At 40.7% G+C, this 18,718-nt stretch overlaps 1 protein-coding gene and 1 long non-coding RNA gene across 17 annotated transcripts in view; both read right to left on the reverse strand.

Moving 5' to 3' along the window:
• Positions 1-17,924, reverse strand: part of CAMK2G (calcium/calmodulin dependent protein kinase II gamma) — a 217,503-nt gene extending 199,579 nt beyond the window's left edge. For all 16 annotated transcript variants that reach the window (XM_026674244.2, XM_026674241.2, XM_026674242.2 and 13 more), the window contains exons 1-2: positions 13,447-17,924; positions 11,334-11,428 (exon numbers count right to left, since the gene is read on the reverse strand). In XM_026674244.2, the coding sequence (XP_026530029.1) occupies positions 11,334-11,428; positions 13,447-13,511 (160 nt within the window). In that variant the 5' untranslated portion in view covers positions 13,512-17,924. The remainder of the gene's footprint in view (positions 1-11,333; positions 11,429-13,446) is intronic.
• On the reverse strand, positions 5,946-10,025 carry LOC148130784 (uncharacterized). Its single transcript, XR_015749307.1, has 2 exons — positions 9,837-10,025; positions 5,946-6,437 (listed from the first exon to the last, which is right to left on the reverse strand). It is a non-coding gene; the product is annotated as an uncharacterized LOC148130784 (long non-coding RNA).
• Positions 17,925-18,718: the final 794 nt, after the last annotated feature.

Below are 18,718 nucleotides of genomic sequence, written 5' to 3' on the forward strand. Positions count from 1 at the left end.
TTGCGTGGCCACTTCACAACATGGTTGCCATGGGAGATCAGTCTAGCCACAAAATGTCTGCCGTAACTGGCATGGCCAGTCACAAAAAAAAAAAAAAAAAATTGGAATGGCACATTTCCAAACAAAGCACTGAGGCATAGCTCCCCTCTATTTTTATTTCCTAAGAATGCTTGAGGGGAGGGTAGAGTTTACTCGGAAATAAAGATGATCTAAAAGCTTGTCAGTTTTTACTGAAAGAATCTAAACATGTCAGCTGGAGGAAAGGAACTTGGAAGTACCAAGAAAAGTGACTACAGGTTCAAGAATGCCCATCATCCTCAGCACCTAGGATTATGTTCCCATTAAATCCCACAGAAGCAAACAATTATTTGCATTAAATTTATTGATGAGAGTTGGGGGAAAAAGAAGACGAATACTGGATCTACATCTAGATCAGACCAAATTTAGCTGCAGCTCAAAAACCACCATAGCAAAAAAACTTAGAAAAGCAAGACCTGAACATTCACTCCATGAAACTATTGCAGACCAACTGCTGAGTATAATGATGTTGGAATAATAGACATTTCTCAGTAGGATAATCTATTTGTTCCGGGAGGGACAAAACATCAGGAGTCCGATAGTATCTTTTCTGAATAACAAGTGTGCTAAATGACATACGTTTTTGTGAGCTGTAGCTCACTTCGCTGGATGCACATAGCAAGCGGCAGCTTCATCAGACAAAGCTCATGAAAGCTTCAGTCTTTGAATAAATTTTGTTAGCAGCAAAAGTTGCTATGCAATTGTACAGGGTGTCACTTGAGAAGAACATTGTTGAATTTAAATTCAACTGGTGTCTAGCAGGGGCATTGTTACCCATGTGAAAGGCATCAGTCCTCCTCAGCCAAAAAGGCCACCAGAAATGTAGAAGTTAACTGACAGAACTCCTGGTCATGCCAGCTTTCCCTACAGATCCCATGGCCGGAAGTCCACACTGTGCATCAGATTTGTGCTGAGTAAGACTGTTTAATCCAAGCATACATCAAAGAGGCTGATTTGCTGGCTTTAATGTCAGCCATTTTTGCAAAGTACATCAGTTCACTGGTCGGCATCCACCCAAGATTTTAGATTCCTTATATAATGCAGCAGTTATGGCATTAGAGTTTTCACAAGAATGGAAAGAGACTCTTCTGTGCTAGAGTGAATCCTCATGTAATTTAGCCACAGATTTAACTCAATCCAAAACTCCCTTCAAGAAATTTCCTGAAAACAAGGTCTACAGTCACATTAGTATGAATAAGAACACATATGTTATGCTTTTTCTGAAATCAGATAACAAATATGCTGCTACAATTAACAATGGGGAATCACCACAGTGTACAACGTTCTCTATCTGAAATAGTATAGGTTCTCCTGCTTGAGCAGGGGGCTGGACTAGAAGACCTCCAAAGTCCCTTTCAGCTCATTCATTCTATTCTATTCTCTATTGTTTCCATTTCTCGGGAATATTATATATTTTTGGGCTTAAATTTATACATAATATATGTATTTGAACTGAATTTCTAAAAACAATGCCATTTTAAAACCATTTAATATAAATAGAAGTTGTACAAATCCATTATGTATATTATGAGGCAATTCATCCGCAGAAATGAAAGCTCTTTTCCCTATAGAAAAAGATACTAGCTGCATAATTCTAATGCATATCCGAACTGCATCAGTGAATTTATAAATGAGACAAGGTTTCAACTAGAAGGGTCTAAACTCAAATTATGGCCTTTTTCACTGTGCATTTTTCTTTCACTTTATCAAACACTGACAACCATCTTCTAATTGGCAAGACATGTCCCTACTATTTCAATGTTTTCTGGAAAAATTTAACCAGATATTAAATAACTAGCTTTCTAATGGTTGCTAGTCCAGAAAGGCATCACATTTAGGAAATCTAGGAAAGTGTGCTAATGTTGCAGATATATCCAGATTTCTTCACAAATGAAGACATTTGAGCCCAATTTCAGTTATCAGATAAGTGAATTGGGATTTTTTTTCCAAATTATATTCTGGGATTCCACAAAAAAAATGGTTAGGCTTTCATGAAAAACTAAAGGAGGAATATATCAGTTGAACCCAACCAATTTTATTTATTTTTATTTATTTATTTATTTTGTCAAACAATTATTAGATAATAGGTATAAGTATAAACATGGTTATAAATATATGAAATAGAAAAAGAAACAATAGGACAGGGACGGTAGGCACGTTTTGGTGCGCTTATGCACATCCCCTACAGACCTCTTAGGAAAGGGGTGAGGTCAATAGTAGACAATCTAATGTTGAAGATTTTGGGGTTTGGGGAAGAAACCACAGAGTCAAATAGAGTATGCCAGACATTGACCACTCTGTTGCTGAAGTCGTATTTCCTGCAATCAAGTTTGGTGTGGTTTATCTTGAGTTTGTATCTATTTAGTGCTCTTGTATATTGTTTTGGTTGAAGCTGAAGTATTCATTGATAGGTAGGACATTGTAATATATAATTTTATATACTATACTTAGATCGAACCGAAGGCGGCGTGGTTCTAGGTTGTCTAGGTTTAAAATTTCAAGTCTGGTGGCATAAGGTATTCTGCTACGAGTAGAGGAGTGGAGGATTCTTCTCATAAAATATTTCTGGACTTTCTCAATTGTATTAATATCAGATATGTAATGCGGGTTCCAGACTGATGAGCTGTATTCAAGTATTGGTCTAGCAAATGTTTTATATGCTCTAGTTAGTAGAGTGATATTACCGGAGAAAAAGCTACGCAGGATTAGGTTAACAACTCTTAATGCCTTTTTGGCTATGCAGTTACAGTGGGCTCTAGCACTTAGATCATTAGATGAATACTCCAAGGTCCTTGACAGAGTTTGGATCATCAACAAGGTCTTGACTATTTAGCTTGTATTTTATTTTTTTATTTTTTTTGCCAATATGTAAGATAGAGCATTTATTTGTTGATTTGATTTATTTATTTTTTTGTCATCTTTCCATTTATTTATGTATTTGTCATCTTTCCATTTCAGACTCTCGGTGCCAACTTTTTACTGCTATAATAATGTACATGCTAGTGGTATAAAGTTGGGAAGAGACAGTAGGATGGGCCATTTCTAATGATGCCTTCATGAAAAAGACATCTGGACATATTATTAAGCAATCGATAGCCACCACAAAAATGGAGCAGAGAGAAACAGGACTTTAAATACAAATACCTTCAGACTAATCATTACCAAATGAGTTTATGAAGAAAAAGCCTTGAATGTGCCTTGTGTTAGCTATGCTATGTTTGGGAAAATCAAGATGTTCTCTCCACAAGTTGAAAAACTATTCTTCGTCTGCTACAGAAGGTCCTATTTCCCCCCCTCCAAGCCCACTGGGCTATACTCGAAGCAGCTTCCGCAAAGTACACAACTGAAGTCGGGAATTGCTGTTTCAAACAAGGATGGCAGTTTCCTGGGGGGGGGGGGATGCACATCTGGAACAGCTGTGGATCACGCTGAAAATTGCTTGGAATTTTGTACTTGGGAGTTATTCCTATATAATTTTGTATTACTAGAGCTTTGCTTCTTGACTGGGAATTCTGGGAAGCTAACAGATTATTCAGTATAAAAAAGTTCAAAACGTGATCCCAAACCTGAAATTTGAGAGCCACTTTGGTTTAGTGCTTAGGGCGCAGGATTAGAAACTGGGAGGCCATGAGTTCTAGTCCCACTTTAAGCACAGAGCCAACTCGGTGATCTTGGGCCAGATTCTTTTTCTCAGCCCTAGGAAGGAGGCAATGGCAAATCACTTCTGAAAAACCTTGCCAGGAAAACTCCAGGGACTTATCCAGGAAGCATCTAAGAATTGGACACAAGCAAAAGAGAAAAAGAAAACCTGTCTAACAAAAGCGTATTACCAAATATTATTACCTGAATATTATTGCTCAGCTAGTTCTATATTTGTTTTGTTATTCAAAAAAGTTTTAACAGACTACTACTTGTCAATCCGGCCCTTTTAAACTCCAATATTATGTCTGCATCAATTTCAACACTTGAAGATGAATCACAAATTATTTTCAGTACAAAGACTTGTGATAGTTAGCTCTAGAGCTAATTTGTACATTAAACCAAAACAATCCAGTTGGAGATTCAAAAACCATCTGCTGACTTTCCAAGTTAAATTTGATTCCTTCTACTCAGTTACCCATTTCCTGAAGCTTCTTTACCCATCTGCACTCAAATATTATTTGGTCTTACTGTATTTAATCATTTTGCTCACTTTCACATACTTGTTTTTTTTTCCTTTAGCCAATTTCAAATCAACACCTTAACTCTAATTTTCATTCCTGACTACACTGCCTTGTAACTGTGCCTGAAATCTAAAGCTTCACAGTGCAGTCCTCTCAGGGAGCAAGGGAGGAAGCAATTTGATTAGGTAGCAGAAATAGTCCATAACTCACTTAAACATAGTTTTCAAAGCAAGACCGGTCAACCCACATTATACTCGCTGCACTCCAATTTGGGCAACATGATGCCAATATTGATACTGGTCTGTTTTGAGGTGGTTTTTCAGGGTGAAGACCTGATACAAGCATTTTGCCTAACTCTCATCCGTATCCTCAAAAACTAAGCTTAGAAACTACCAGGGTAGTCCAAACTCTCTATGGAGACTCTCAATCACCCAATCATGGTTGTCCCAAAGGCAATTTTCTAAAAGACAACTAGACTTTGTTTTTTTCTTTGAAAACATTTCACCTTTCTTCTGAAGCTTATTGTATGAGAAGTGAAACATTGTCAAAGTAAAAAAAAAAACAAGAAAGTCCAGTTCTCTTTTGGAATTTGGGTCCAAAAACAACTTTGGGTCCTACCATGTCCCTTCCATTGATATCACAATGTCACTGAATGAGTTCCAGCATCTCCTTCAGTAGTTCCAATCCCACAAATGCTCCCCAGTCCTGTAAACTGAAAGAACAACACCTGTCATTTTATCAAGCCAAATTAGACCCTAATGAGGAAGTAAGGCAGTTGCTAAAAGATCCAACTGTATCAGCGCCATTCCTGGACCTACAGTAGCTCTTTTTTAAGCCCAAGAATGGGGGAGGGGAAAGAGGTCATTATCTCACCTTTCTCCATATACTTTTTCCTTTCTGGATTATCTTTTTTGTTTGTAAGTTTGCAACACACAATGCATTTTTCATTGATTATACGTAAGCCACTTGGGTAGCTTTTATTTGAAGGGCAGGATAAAAATCCTATAAATGAATTAGATTTATTTGGTTGGGTGATATGGGGTCATTCACGTCATTCCATCACAATTTTCTCCGGGGCTCCCTTATCCAATGCAACTGGCTGCAGAGAAAAGGGAAAAGGGGAGAAAGGACTTTCTTGACTGTTTAGTGAGACATAAACATTATAGCAAGTCACAACCTTAATGCAAATTAGTCCCTCAATGGCCCATATTTAATTACATGAAGAACAGGATGCTTAATTGCAACATGACCAAGCAAGGAAGTAGTGCTTCCAGGCTTAAGGCTGAGAATCACTATTAAAAGAGATTCTCTTCCAGGCAAAAAAACAAAACAAAACAAAGAAAAAGAAAATGGAACAGCTTGAACACCCAGTAAAAGAATGAAAGCATTCTTGATGCCATTAACTTTCAACTGGAATAACATCTCGTTGCTTCCAACACCATCTCTGCTGAGCTAGAAGTGCTCAACCACTTGGCCAGTGTAGGTAATCCTCAACCTACAACCACATTTGAGCCCAAAATTTATGTTGTTAAGTGAGATAGTTGTTCAGTGAGTTTTGCCCCATTTTACAACCATTCTTGCCATAGCTATTGAGTGAATCACTACAGTTGTTAAATTAGTAACACGGTTGTTAAGTGAATCTAACTTCTCCATAGAATGTCAGATGGTCCATTCAAAATCCAAGAAAGACACTCTTAGACTCCATTATTATGAAGAAAAGAAACTTTTACTGGAAATCAAGTGATAGCATCAAAAGAATTCTAGATCTGAGGATTTACACGTGAAAAGCACATATACAAAGTGATTGCAATGTCGTAAATCACCCACAATAGTTCACACGGTCCATCCAATCAAAGATGTGTATAATGTCATGTGGAGCATCTTCAGGTGGTGATGCAGGCATCTGGCCGTTGACCTTGGCCTAGTTTGATAAAGAGCTGCAGTTGCGCAGTAAGCAAGCAAATAAGCATAAACAATAAAGTTTTTCCCCAGGTTATACAGTTCATTCTATAGCACATTTCCCACTCCCACAAAGCCAAATTATTTCACCCTCCCCCCGTTACTATGGCAGCTGAAAGATGCGAGAGAAAGGAAAGGAGTCTTGAAGGCTGACATTTTGCTTGTCAGAAGGTCGCAAAAGTCATAAATATGAGTCAGTTGCCAAGTGTCCAAATTTTGATCACATGACCATGGATGCTGCAACAGTTTTAAGTGTGAAAAAAAAAAAGTCATAAATCACTTTTTTCAGTGCTGCTGTAACTTCTAACAGTCATTAAACAAATACAGTAGTTGTTTAATCCATGACTACCTATATTTAGCCAGAGTCTTGACTTACACTGCTACTCCAGAGCCCTGCAAAAACTGAACACCTCTCAGGTCACCCATAGCAATACCTAACCATTACATCCTCTGCCAGATTCCACTTTTTTATTTTTAACCAGTTCTTTTTACCTGCAGAAATTCAAATGGTTCCTCTCGCTCTACTGTTCTAGTTTACTCTTTTCCTATTTGCCCTCTTCTGGGCACCTTGACATGCTGCTGGGCACCAGACATCATCAGTGTTATATAACAAGAACGGAGGAGGCAAATGTGTGTGGGTTTTTTTTTTTTGCCTATTTTGCTGGCCTAAATATGGGAAAGGAAGCAGAAGCTTGGCTGGAGGGATAAGAGCAGGCCACACTTATTCCTCACTCCCAAAATGGGTAAAAACTGCATCACTGTTCAGAAATTTCAGCAGCTTGGTTTCAGCCAAATTTGGGAATGGGAATAGATGGAAGGGCATCTTCCCTCCCGAAGGCCTCGTAGCATTATTTTGGAGGGGAAAAATATACCATTTAACTTCATCTATTTTCTCATCAATTTTAGCAGAACATTATCTTGGCATGGCAGATGGGCGGTCAGGTGTGGCCTGTGGCCCAGGGATGGCCTCTGTTCCTTGCTAGGTAAACAAGCTTGAGGAAAAGGATTCAGCATATTTTATTTTATCCACTCTGAAAATATTCTATTAATATTTTTTACAGAAAGAGGTGGCTCTCAAAGAGAGCAAAGGAAACCCATGTGACTTCAGCACAGATATCATGAAGTGAAAAGCTATAACAGCAGACAAACATTTCAGTTTAATAGCCTGCGCTTCTCTCCTAAAGTGTTGCCAGAAACAAATCCAATGCCTCTTTTCCAGTTACTAAATCAATTCTGGACTAAAGTCACAGCCATGACAGCTACTATTCTAAATCCACGTCAAGGTTTAGCAGTGTGTTAAACCTTTACAATGCAATATCTGCATCCAAGTCAAGAGCCTACCTCGTGTGTTGCAGGCAGAGTAAGACGGATTCAAGAGACGAGGAAGGAAAGAAGGCTGCAGAGGAAGCACTGGGCAGGAGACAAGGCTTTCCACTAATTCACCGCCTTCCTTACTAGAATAGATTGCAGTTCTTCAGCCTTGCTTCTACTAACCTCAAGCTAGTGAGAGCACCAAACAAAGGACGATTACAACAGCCACCCTGGTAATGAAGCAAATGTTCACTTCTGTTTCCAATGTCTCTGTCAGCATCAAGAATCTTGGCTCCCACAGAAGTATGTACTAAGAAATGTAAGCTGCCCCACTCTAAACCAGTTTTATGTCGCAGATAAGAGGGCCAACACACGTTAAAGGAAAGGACGTAAGCGTATACTAAAGCATGTGACTCAAGAGAGTACCGAAATAGTAAAAAAGCTGGTATTTAAAGGAAGCAGTAACGATCAGGGCCAAATAGTACTTGCTAGAGGAAACACTGCACCACAGGCTTTTCTTACAAGCAGCCTGAATTTGTAAAGAAAGAGATGGGGTGGTGAGATCTCACTGCCACTTTGCAGCTGGCGTTACTGTGGCTCCAGTGCTTTCTGGGCCGAGTATTTAGTCATAGTCTTGACTCACATTGCTGCTCTGAAGCACCAGAGAAACTAAACACCTCTTAGGTCACCCGGAGCTATATCTGATCCTACACCCTCTGCCAGATTCCTTTTTCCAGCAGAGGTTCTTTATATACGGAGACCAAAAGGGTTCCTCTTGGTATTTTCTGACTTTACGTATTTTCCTACTTTGCTATTCTATTCAATATGTAATACTCAGGACTCCACCCTTCACGGTTCTCAAAAATGCTGAAATGAATTAATCCACCATCTTTAGAACAAGCATGATCATTTATCACTGACATTTAGACAATCAAGCCCGAAATCAGCTAGAATAACTAACTACCTATTACTTCATTGGCTAGTGGATAACAACTCATGTTTTATTGCAGCTCGATAGTTGTCTGGGCCCTTAAATTCTTATTCCATGATTTAGATATCATGACAACCGACAGATTTTGTTTCTTGTAATTTTCACACCCTTATCACAATCTGCACAATCACTCTGTGTGTGTACTGTGGTTTATTTTGCCATCTCCACATAGTGGTGATTCACAAGGAACAGATTTGTATGGCAATCTTGTTGCACACAACATATGGTCAAAAGCAAAGCCCAACTTCAGACACATTTTCCCACACAACAGAGCAACCAGCAATCTGAGCCCAACAAGAGGAAAATGACAGCAGAACCAACAGCAACAGAAATTCATGTGATTTTCCTTACAGATGTGCAGTCGCGAGATCTGACCCATGGTTTTCCTGGAAGAGATAAAAAGTGATCTTCTCCTTCCATCTTTTATGGTATACTTGTAATCAGGAATCAACTTGGATGCTGTTGTCATTTTAGACCGATCACTCCTTTATATTTTCTGCCTTATAACTGCTCCTAAGCTCTGGATAGCTTTGAGATGTCATGTATTACAGCTGCCTTATTACAAAAACAATAAGGCAGTATCTCCTATCATCACCAAAAAACAACTCTCCATGATTCCTGGCACCACTAATATTTGTATTGATTTTGCCAGAACACAACTGCCCCCATTTAATAATGAATGCTACCACCAATTTGTAGAAGCTCAGACTTTGTTATCTGACTGTTTCATCTTACAATATGTAAATAATAATTCTCCATTCTTCACAGACACAGATCCTTTAGTCCAATGGTTTTATTTTTGCTATTAATTTCATCAATCAATCAATCCACACCTCATTTCTCTTACACCATAACCGATGAGCAAATAAATCAATTTTTCCTTTGAAATTATTCTCCCAAAGCTGCATAAGTTTGTCAGGAACTTGAATAAAATTATGTAGTCTTTTTAATGAAGTTTGGTGCACTATTTTTTGTAACTCATTATTCTTTCTCCCACCTGATACACCTCTCTGACTAGGGTATGTCAGAGAAACCAAAACTGCAGCACAGTATTAGCTGCCCTAATTATTACTTTATAGTTCTTCCAAAATGCACTGAAAAACCAAAGACTGGACACATGCGACACTTACAAGTGACACTGGGAAATTCTAATTTCCACTGAGACATTAAGGTAATTGTTAGGACAACTGACATCTTTCTTATACAATAGGATTGCCATGAAAATAAATCAGGGATTGCAGGAATAAAGACATAAATGTGGTAAATAAAAATAATCATAATCTATATTTTGCAGTAGGAAAGCAAGGGAAAAGTTTTCTCTACCAACGCTGTACCTGTTTAGGTCTTTGATTTTCCACCATCTACTACAGTGGTTGAAAAAGCCTTTGTGGATCCTTACTCTCCCCATGTTGAAAGAGTAGACACCTCTTCCTCAAACTCATGGCAAAAATACGTTATAAACAAGGAATTTCCTGGTTGGGAGCTCTTAAGTCAGAGCAAAGAAAAGTGACTGTTGTTGCCTAACAGGCTGAGGCTGTTACTGTCGAAGTTGCTAAAAAGGAGGCGGGAGGAAATTAAGAAGACGCTGAACTGAAGATACAATTATGTCATGGAAGAATTACAAGAAGAAACAATAACAATATTGCAACGAAGACAACTCTTTAATTCAAGTACTGCATGCCATCAGTGAGATGCATTGCAACCTGAAAACAGGCAAAATAATGGGAAAATGAGTAAAGAAATATCACATTGATTAGGATTAAATCAATACCCTGGCTTCAAGGGAAAATAACATAATACATACTGGTTAATTACGCAGAATAAGTAAATTATTTGCTATAGAAGGCACTGAATAAATAAACGTTTGTACTTGAATTGGATTATTACACATTTCATGCCGCTGCAAGCTACTCAAAACAGTATAAAAGCATGGTGGCATGCTATGATGGGCTTCTTCAAGTATGAACAGAGGTCTTGGAGGAGTAGATAAACATCAAGGAATGCATCATTTTATGCATCATGTGAGTACCATTTCACACATGTATTCAAGTAATGTGGAGTTAATGTTGTGTGTTAGTAATGTGTAAGTCCATTGAAAGAATAACATCCCTGAAGAGAAAACATGACTTTATTATTGATTCTTTTTGTTCTTTATAAATTCCACAACAGATTTTTCACATGTCAAATTCCCAGACCAGAATAATGCATCGCTATAATAAATAATAGTCACAAAATCAAGCCCCAAATTGTAACACTAAAAACAAAAACATTATTACTTCTAATACCATCAGCTTCAGGACAAGGGTCCTAGACAGTTCCTCTAACAATCCCCTTCTCTTTCTGATTCAAACATTCTTCTAGGCTTCAAAATGTGAAATGAAATACACCTGAATTGGAGAAGCCTGATGTAATCTTTTGGGCCAATTTCAATGCAGCTCTAAGCAAAGTTATGTAGAACTAAGCCCCTGTGAGTTTAAAAAGAACCAGTCCAAATACAGAGTCATAATGCATTCTATACTTCTGAAAGTATAACACCAACTAATTCCTTAATAGTTTGAGTGAGCTATTAAATAGGTAGTTAATTTGATGCTAACTATTAAGCATTGGTTCAGGATGTTTCAGACTTTAGTATCTAGTAAGAAATGAATCCATTCTAGCTATGAGCTTGGAGGCAGCAGCATACTCCAAAATCAAAGCCAAAAGAAACACCGATTCCAAGAAGATCAATGATAACATTTGCCACACTGTATCAATTAAGAGTCAATTAAGAAGCAATTCTCCAACATTATTCTGTATAGGAATTTGATTAAAACCAATGCTTGGATGCTCACCTCTTGCTGACAGCTTCTTGGTATTGATGATCTTTGCAGCAAATTCTTGAGATGAGGTTTTTTTCACGCATCTCCGTACCACTGAGAAAGCACCCCTAGAAGAAATATGGAAAGACTGATCCCGTGAAACTGAATCAAGAACAAAGGAGTAAATCTGTCAAGGTATTTAATTAAAGAACCCATATGCTCAATTGGTAATAGAACTAAAAACTGAAAAATTATTAGAAAAAGAGAAGAAGCTTCTAAGAAATCAGATGGTTTGGAAAACAGCCAGCATGGTTTTTTTTTTTTTTTTGGTTTTTTTTAAAGTGACAAGTTTTGAGGTTTGTTAACTTAATTTACTCTTGGATTCCAGCCTGACCTCCTACTATCTCTTTGGACACAGAAACCAGGATTGCAACTGAAATGTAGTTTGTGGCTCAATAGATTATAGGAACTAAAATAATGTGGTTATTTTATGGTTCAGTGTGTTCTGTGACTATTGCTAATTTGATTAACCATGAACACAGCCCCAAATGAGCTCACTATAATCCATTACTCAGTTTCTTCAACAGAGGCCCTCACAAACACATTGGAAGAGCTCAGCACTAAGCCTTCCAAAGCAGCAGAGCAAATGGATGGGGAAATCTCAAATGGTCACTCCTCTTCCAACTTTTCTAGCGCCCAACTGCAGAGGTGAAATACTGTTACTCTAATGGGAAGAGCTTCGATATGTATTTCATAGTGGCCTTTTATAACACGGTCAATCCAAATTTAGCAAGGGAAGCCCCAGCCCTAAGACAGACAAGCACAAGCCACCTCAAAGCAGCCTCCTCAAAAGTCGTAATAGTGTGGGCAAAGTAGGCTGGAAGCCTCCATTTCTCTGAGAGGAAAAACGGGATCCCCATCTTGTCTGGTGCTCAGAAAGCAAGAGGCAGCACCCTGAAATAGGGGCCAGCCCAAAAAGCAAGGAAAATGTCACCCGCCACCCCCTTCCCCTGGGGGGGGAGGTTGGTTTGCAGTTTGGCGTGGATGGCAGAAGATAGCATCTGGGGCTAGGGGGTGAGTGGAGAGAAGAGAGACCCTCAGACACTATATGGGAAAGGTAGGCTATGTTCGAATTACGATTTGCAGGCAAGAATTCAGTTTTTTAAGTCAGCAGTGGACTTGCCTATTTGCAAGGCAAAGGATTCCAAAGTAATTTGCTTGGGAGCCATGGGGAGTGAAGTCCATCTTTCTAAGGCAGGGCTCTCCAACCTGGGCAACTTGAAGCCTGGCGGACTTCAACTCAGCTGGCTGGGGAATTCTGGGAGTTGAAGTCCGCCAGGCTTCAAGCTGCCAAGGTTGGAGACCCCTGATCTAAGGGATCCTTTCTAGATCGGGACCCAGCTGTTCCCGCCTTGCCCTGATAAAGACGTTTTCCACCCGCTTCCATTCCTGCACAGAAGTTAAAGCAGACCACGCCAAGGTCCAAGCGCAGAGACCGGGGCAAGAAGGAGATGCCCCCGGGGTATCCCTAATCCCCTCCCTTCCCAGACGCTGCTCCTTCACCCAGAGTGGGCATCGAGGAGAAAAAGACAGACGGGAAGAGGCAGAAGCGGTGCAGGGCGAGGGGAGGCACACAGGGAGCCGATCTTGAGGTAGGAGAAACGTAGCAACGGTGCTTGCCGTAATGCAGAAGGGAGCCCTGGGGCGGGGGGGTGGCAGTCTCGAAGTTGGAGCCGAAGCGAGACAGGTGAGAGGCTGGCCTTCCCAGCGGGAGCGCCGAGATTGGCTTCCTCGGCCCCCAGGTCCCCGGAGCGGGCGCCGGTGCCGCAGCTCCCTGGCCCGGGTTCCGCGGGGACGGGGGCCCTCCAGCTGCCTCGGCGCTGCCCTTTTCCGCCCCCGTCGGCCGCAGAAGTTGCAGCTCGCTTGAGCAACTCCGGAGGGGGCGGGCGGGCAGCGGCGGCCGAGGAGGAGAGTTGCGGCAAGACCGCAGCGTCCAGGGGCTGAGCGGCGGCGCTGCCAAGCCCGGGGAAGCTAACCGATCCGGGAGGCCGAGGCGAAGGCGACCCGCGACGGCTCCAGGGCCCCCGGAAGGCGCGGCGGTGCTGGGGCTGCGCCGCGCAGGCAGGCGGCCGGGCGAGAGACGTACTTGCCGAGCTCCTCGTAGAGCTGGTATTCGTCGGTGAAGCGGGTGCATGTTGCCGGGGTGGCCATGTTCGGACTGCGGGAGACGGCAAGGCTCGGCCGGCACGTCGGCTGGCTCAGCAGCAGCAGCGCCACCGCCGCAGGAGGAGGCACATCGGACTGGGCGAGGCTCCGGCGGCGCTGGCGAAGGCAGACCAGCGCGCTCCTCCTTCCCGCCTCCGGCCGCTGCGGCTCCGGCTCTTCCTCCTCCTCTGCTGCCGCCGCCGCCGCCGCCGCTGCTCCTGCCGCCGGCGCGCCTCCCCGCCCGCTCCACTGCGCACAGTCCCGACCCCGACACAAAAAGGAGGCGGCGTCTGAAGGCAGCCCGGGCCGGCCGCCAGCACCGCGAGATCTCCGCGGCCAAGCATCCAAGGAGCCGCAGCCGCCGCCACCGAAGCCGCCTCCCTGAGGGCCCGCTTGAAGCGCCGCGTTTGGCGGGCGGAGCGGCGGAGGCTGCGCCTGCGTGACGGGCCGGGTGAGGCGGCCGCCGCGCGCTTTCCTGCCTGGGGAGGCGCCTCCCCGTCGGCCCGAGAGCGCCGCTTTCCTGCCCGTCGGACCCGGCGCCGGCGCCGCCGCCTGCAGCCGAGCCCGGAGCAGCAGCGCCTGGGGCAAGCGGGCCTTGGCTCGCCCTTTAGGCCGTCGGGGTCAGGAGGGAGCTGAGGCGGGGGGAGCGGGAGCCTTTCCAGCAGGTGCGTCTGGTGTCTGCAAACGCGGCGCTGCCCCTCCGCTTTCCGGCATGGCGGCGGGAAAGGCGCCGGCTGAGTCGCGCTTAGAGGGGGGATGTAGTTGCAAATCCAGCCCCGGCTGTGGCGAGGAGCAGCGGCTGGGCCCAGGGGCCGAGGAGAAGGCACCGGAGCGGCGCGGTGGCTGGGCTGCCTTCTGGCCCGCTGGATTCGGGTATTTCCTTCGCTTGAAGGCGTATGGCCTGGCCCTCGCCGAAATGCAAGCGGCTTTCCTCTTATCAGCAGAGGGGAAGCTGAAGAAGGCCTCTCTTTAGCTTTAAAGCTCTCCAGTCCACGGGCGGCTGCTGGGGAGGAGAATCAAACAGGGCAGAACAAGCGTTGTTCACCACGGTTTATTGGTTGCCAAGTTCTCCTGGGGTTTTCCTACCCTTTCCTGGGCTATTAAAATCACCTTGGCAAGGTCTGTACCGAATACCTGGCTGCAAACTAGTCGGCCGGAGTTTAGCCTAGCCTGTTGTGCAACCTCAGGCCACATTCTTGGAGCTAAGAGGATGTAGTAACAGGAGAGCTGCAAAATTGCTCTGTTATTCTTGCCTTTAGCAGCAATAACTGTCCTGTGACGTCTTTGCGAGCAGCCTGCAGGCTGTGAACTTCCCTTTTCCCCTTGGGGAAAGAATTCAGAAGTGCTAGTTATTTTTCCTGCTAATTATGGCATGTGTTGTGGGGTTTTTAAGGAGCTGTGAGAAAAAGATGTGTCTGAAAATTAGAGGATGTATGGCTTCAGTTGTGAGGTAGGAAACTTGTGCACTTCTAGTTGCTTACAGGTGCAACCACTAAATATTCTGACCTGCATGCTCTCAGTGCCCAAAGATTATTTTCATTCTTCATAGGCCCGTGTTGTGGATTAACTAAGTATTTCTGGGTTCTGATTTTAAGGTGAGTATCCTGAACTATGGAAGCCTTTGATCTTGAATACATAATATAGAATAATAAAATAAAGGCTCAAAGGGAAGGCACATTAGAAAGAACAAGATCTTTGGGCCTCTTCAATTCCCTTCCTGTTAAAAGTTTCTTAATAACATTTGCTCTTCCTATATCAATAAAGATGATTTTTCCAGAAAATATGTGAAGAGAGAGCTGTAATTAGTGATTTAACTATATTTTCATTTTGGATGTGTTTTTGTTTATATCATGTATGCTTAATCTTGGGTGACTAATTGGTTTTGTTACATTGCAGTTATATTGTAAATTATGCCAAGTTACAGAATTATTTTAGCCAGCTTATATATCTGCCAGAAGGGAAAACTGTAAGTATTTTAAATTAAAAAAAATAAAACATTTCCTAAACTTCTTTTTGGCTTGGAGTGATTGATTCATCCCGTGAAATGCAGTTTCTTTTAAGTTCCTTGACTTGCCTCTTTTTTTGTTTGCATTAGACATTAAAGAAGATATGTAAATAGACATAAAAACAAGACGGGAAAGGGGGATAAAAAGGCAACGTACAGATGAAATAAGGGGTTTTAAAATATCATGGAGGTACATTAGTTGCAAATCTATACTAAAAATAGATATACTAAAAATTTGTTCCACTTTAACAATGAATAACAACCATGTCAACACAGCCTTTAACATCTCATTGAATTCAATCTTTTTACATCATCATGTAGCTAGAAAGCATGATTATGATTAAATAGTATCTGTTGGGCACAGTTGTAATTTCTCAATCTATGGCAAGTTAATCTTTTCAGGAGGAAAGCTCTGGAGATTAAAGAACTGCTCTTCATCAGCAAAAATGCCAAAAATCAGGATTTATGAGTAGAAAATGCATAGCAATGGGGAAAAAAACCTACATGTTTAGATATTTGTATTAAGGGGCAAAGACTATTGATTGTCCAAAATGCAGTGTTATCTGCCAGTAACATACTGGAATCTTTCCCACATGCCCTGGTTTCAAATACATGCCTGTTACAATTCTGCCCAGGGTAGCAAGCAGTATATAAATGAAGATTAAGCTGAATTCAAGTAGCTTTGCTATCTTCATAGAAGGTACCAGTTGTGGCTGAAGAAATTCCTCTTATTTTTGTAAGTAACAAAACCTGAAAGATAAAAGAATAGAAAGAAAAAATAGCCAAGGGGGAAAAAAGAATATATAGGGAAAAAGAAAAAACAATGTAGCAAACAAAAAGTAAAGAAATATATATAATCATTTAAACAGTTCCTATGGAGCTATCTGTCTGGTGACTATTTATTATGCCTTGGATCTGAAGTTCCGACAGTTGTACATTTCCCTGTGGCTGTGTGGCTGCATTTCAGGTGCATTGGCAAAGAGGCTGCATTTACAGCTTTGGCAGTATCTTCCTGTCATGTGACTGCATTTTACAATGGATTTGCTGAAAACTGGTAGTTACTTCTCATGTTTGGCTCAACCGCTCTCATAGCAAGCTTTTGGTTTGCTGCATTCGCCTAACAACAAAGGTCATAAAATCAGGTCAGTCATGTGACCGACCCCCTTTATGACTATCATGACTTACGATCGTAATGGGCAGGCTCCAATATAGTTGTAAATCAAGGACTAACTATATAAAGAAGTGACTTACCCCCTCATCACAATAAGTAAAAACAATTTTAACAACTTATCAACTTCTCTTAGAATGTAACTACCACTATGTTCCATATCTCATCTCTTATCTATAGAACAGATCCTTAAAAACTTGTGGTTCAGTCCTGATCAGTAAAAGTCCATTAAGGGTTAAGTCTTATTTTAATATTGATTATATAAACTTACTTTACAGTCCTTTCTTTTTCTTTTAACAATCTTAATCTTGAATCATTTTCATTTTTTTCCTTTGCCCCAGTTCACAGAATAGGTTTCCAAATTCCAATATAAGAGTTATCCAAATTGCTCTTTTAGTTTGCCGTTGTATACACCCCTTTTAATTATTAAGACATCAGCCAATTTTATTTGTATATCCATGTAATGTCTTTTTTCATATCACTCTTACAGCTTGCCATTTTTAAATCCACTTTCAGATCAGATGCTACAGGGATTCCAAAAAGCATCAGAGTGACCAGCACTAAACACTCAATAGAGCAGCAGCTGTCTCTAGATTAGACTGGAGCCATGTTTTCCCCATTGCGTTTCCTGGCTTCTTATCTAGCAGAAGTCTCCAAACTTGGCATACATGGCTGGAGAATTCTGGGAGTTGAAGTCCACAAGTCTTAAAGTTGCCAAATTTGGGGACCCTTGTTATATAGTGCAGAATGCATTAGTGTCAAAATTCCACAAAGTATTTTCTCCAACCAACAGGATTTTTTCTTTTTAAACAAATTTTATTCAATTTTTCACATTTAAAAAAAAGCTCTCTTTAGTGGAGAACATATTTCCGGGTCATCACATTTACATACAAATATGACAACAGTTATATATTCATATATGCATACAATTCTATTATTACCTTTTCCATTCCAAATTTTCAATAAGGAGAGAAACAAATAAATTAATCCTAGTCTCTTACATTAATCTCAATCAAACATCTTTTCGTTTCATTTCAATTATTTCAAATATAATCCTTTAATATTTATTTTAAAAATAAAAATAAACAATATATGTTTGCCTAATAATAATAATAATAAAGTTACCAATGTCTCTCCTTCCTTTTAATAGTCTAAATTAACTTATTAATTTAAGTAGTTCTTTAATCTGTCATATTCCCTTTCCATCACACATTCTTTTTATAGATTCTAGATTAATACAAGTTTTAACACAAAAGAAAAAGAAACAAGTATAGGTTTCTTCCCCCCTTTTACTGCTTTGAGTGTGACACCTCAGTGGTTAAAATATACCTTTATTCCCTCATCTTGATTCCCAATAAACCCTTATTTTTAAAAAGTTACAATAATAATCATTACATCTTTTCATTTGGATTCCGCAGCATATTTTCCCCCCCTTAATTTTATTTCTAATTTCAGAAAAGTAAAAGGGAAAAAATTGACTATTCAATTTCTGGTCACTGATATTGACCTCATTTTTAAACATCTTCACATTCATTTCAATTATTACAATTTCTTCAATAAACCTTAACTTTTAAGAATAAAAAATAAAAATGTATATTCATCTAATAAGAGTTATCAGTATCTATCCCTCTTTTAATAACTGATATTACCCTATTTTCTAAATATTTTTAATTACAGATATATTCTTGTTACCCCTTGTCACCCTGCAGAATCTCCTTTTTAATTCATCAACCATTATCTCTGAAAAAACTATTTCTTTTCATCATTTTACTATTTCCGTATTTCTTTATTTCATGCACCTGTTTCTTACTGCTTCTCCTCCCCCTCTTTTCCCCATATCTTTTCTCCTTCCAGTTTATATCCCTCTCTTTCTTGATATCTTCCTTTCCCCTTTTCTGCTGGATCTTTCTGTGTCTCCCAATTTCACAGGTATTCCCCTTTTTGATTATCTTCTTAAATCTCAGCTTTTTAGCCTTCCTTCTTTCCCCACGTCTTTGTAGTGTTCTTTGTGTTAATTGTCTATTTAAGATGTCTTATCCT

The sequence above is a fragment of the Notechis scutatus genome, chromosome 4, assembly GCF_049901735.1.
Source record: "Notechis scutatus isolate UNSWTSFEM ecotype Mainland chromosome 4, rNotScu1.2, whole genome shotgun sequence".
NCBI classification, from domain to species: domain Eukaryota; kingdom Metazoa; phylum Chordata; class Lepidosauria; order Squamata; family Elapidae; genus Notechis; species Notechis scutatus.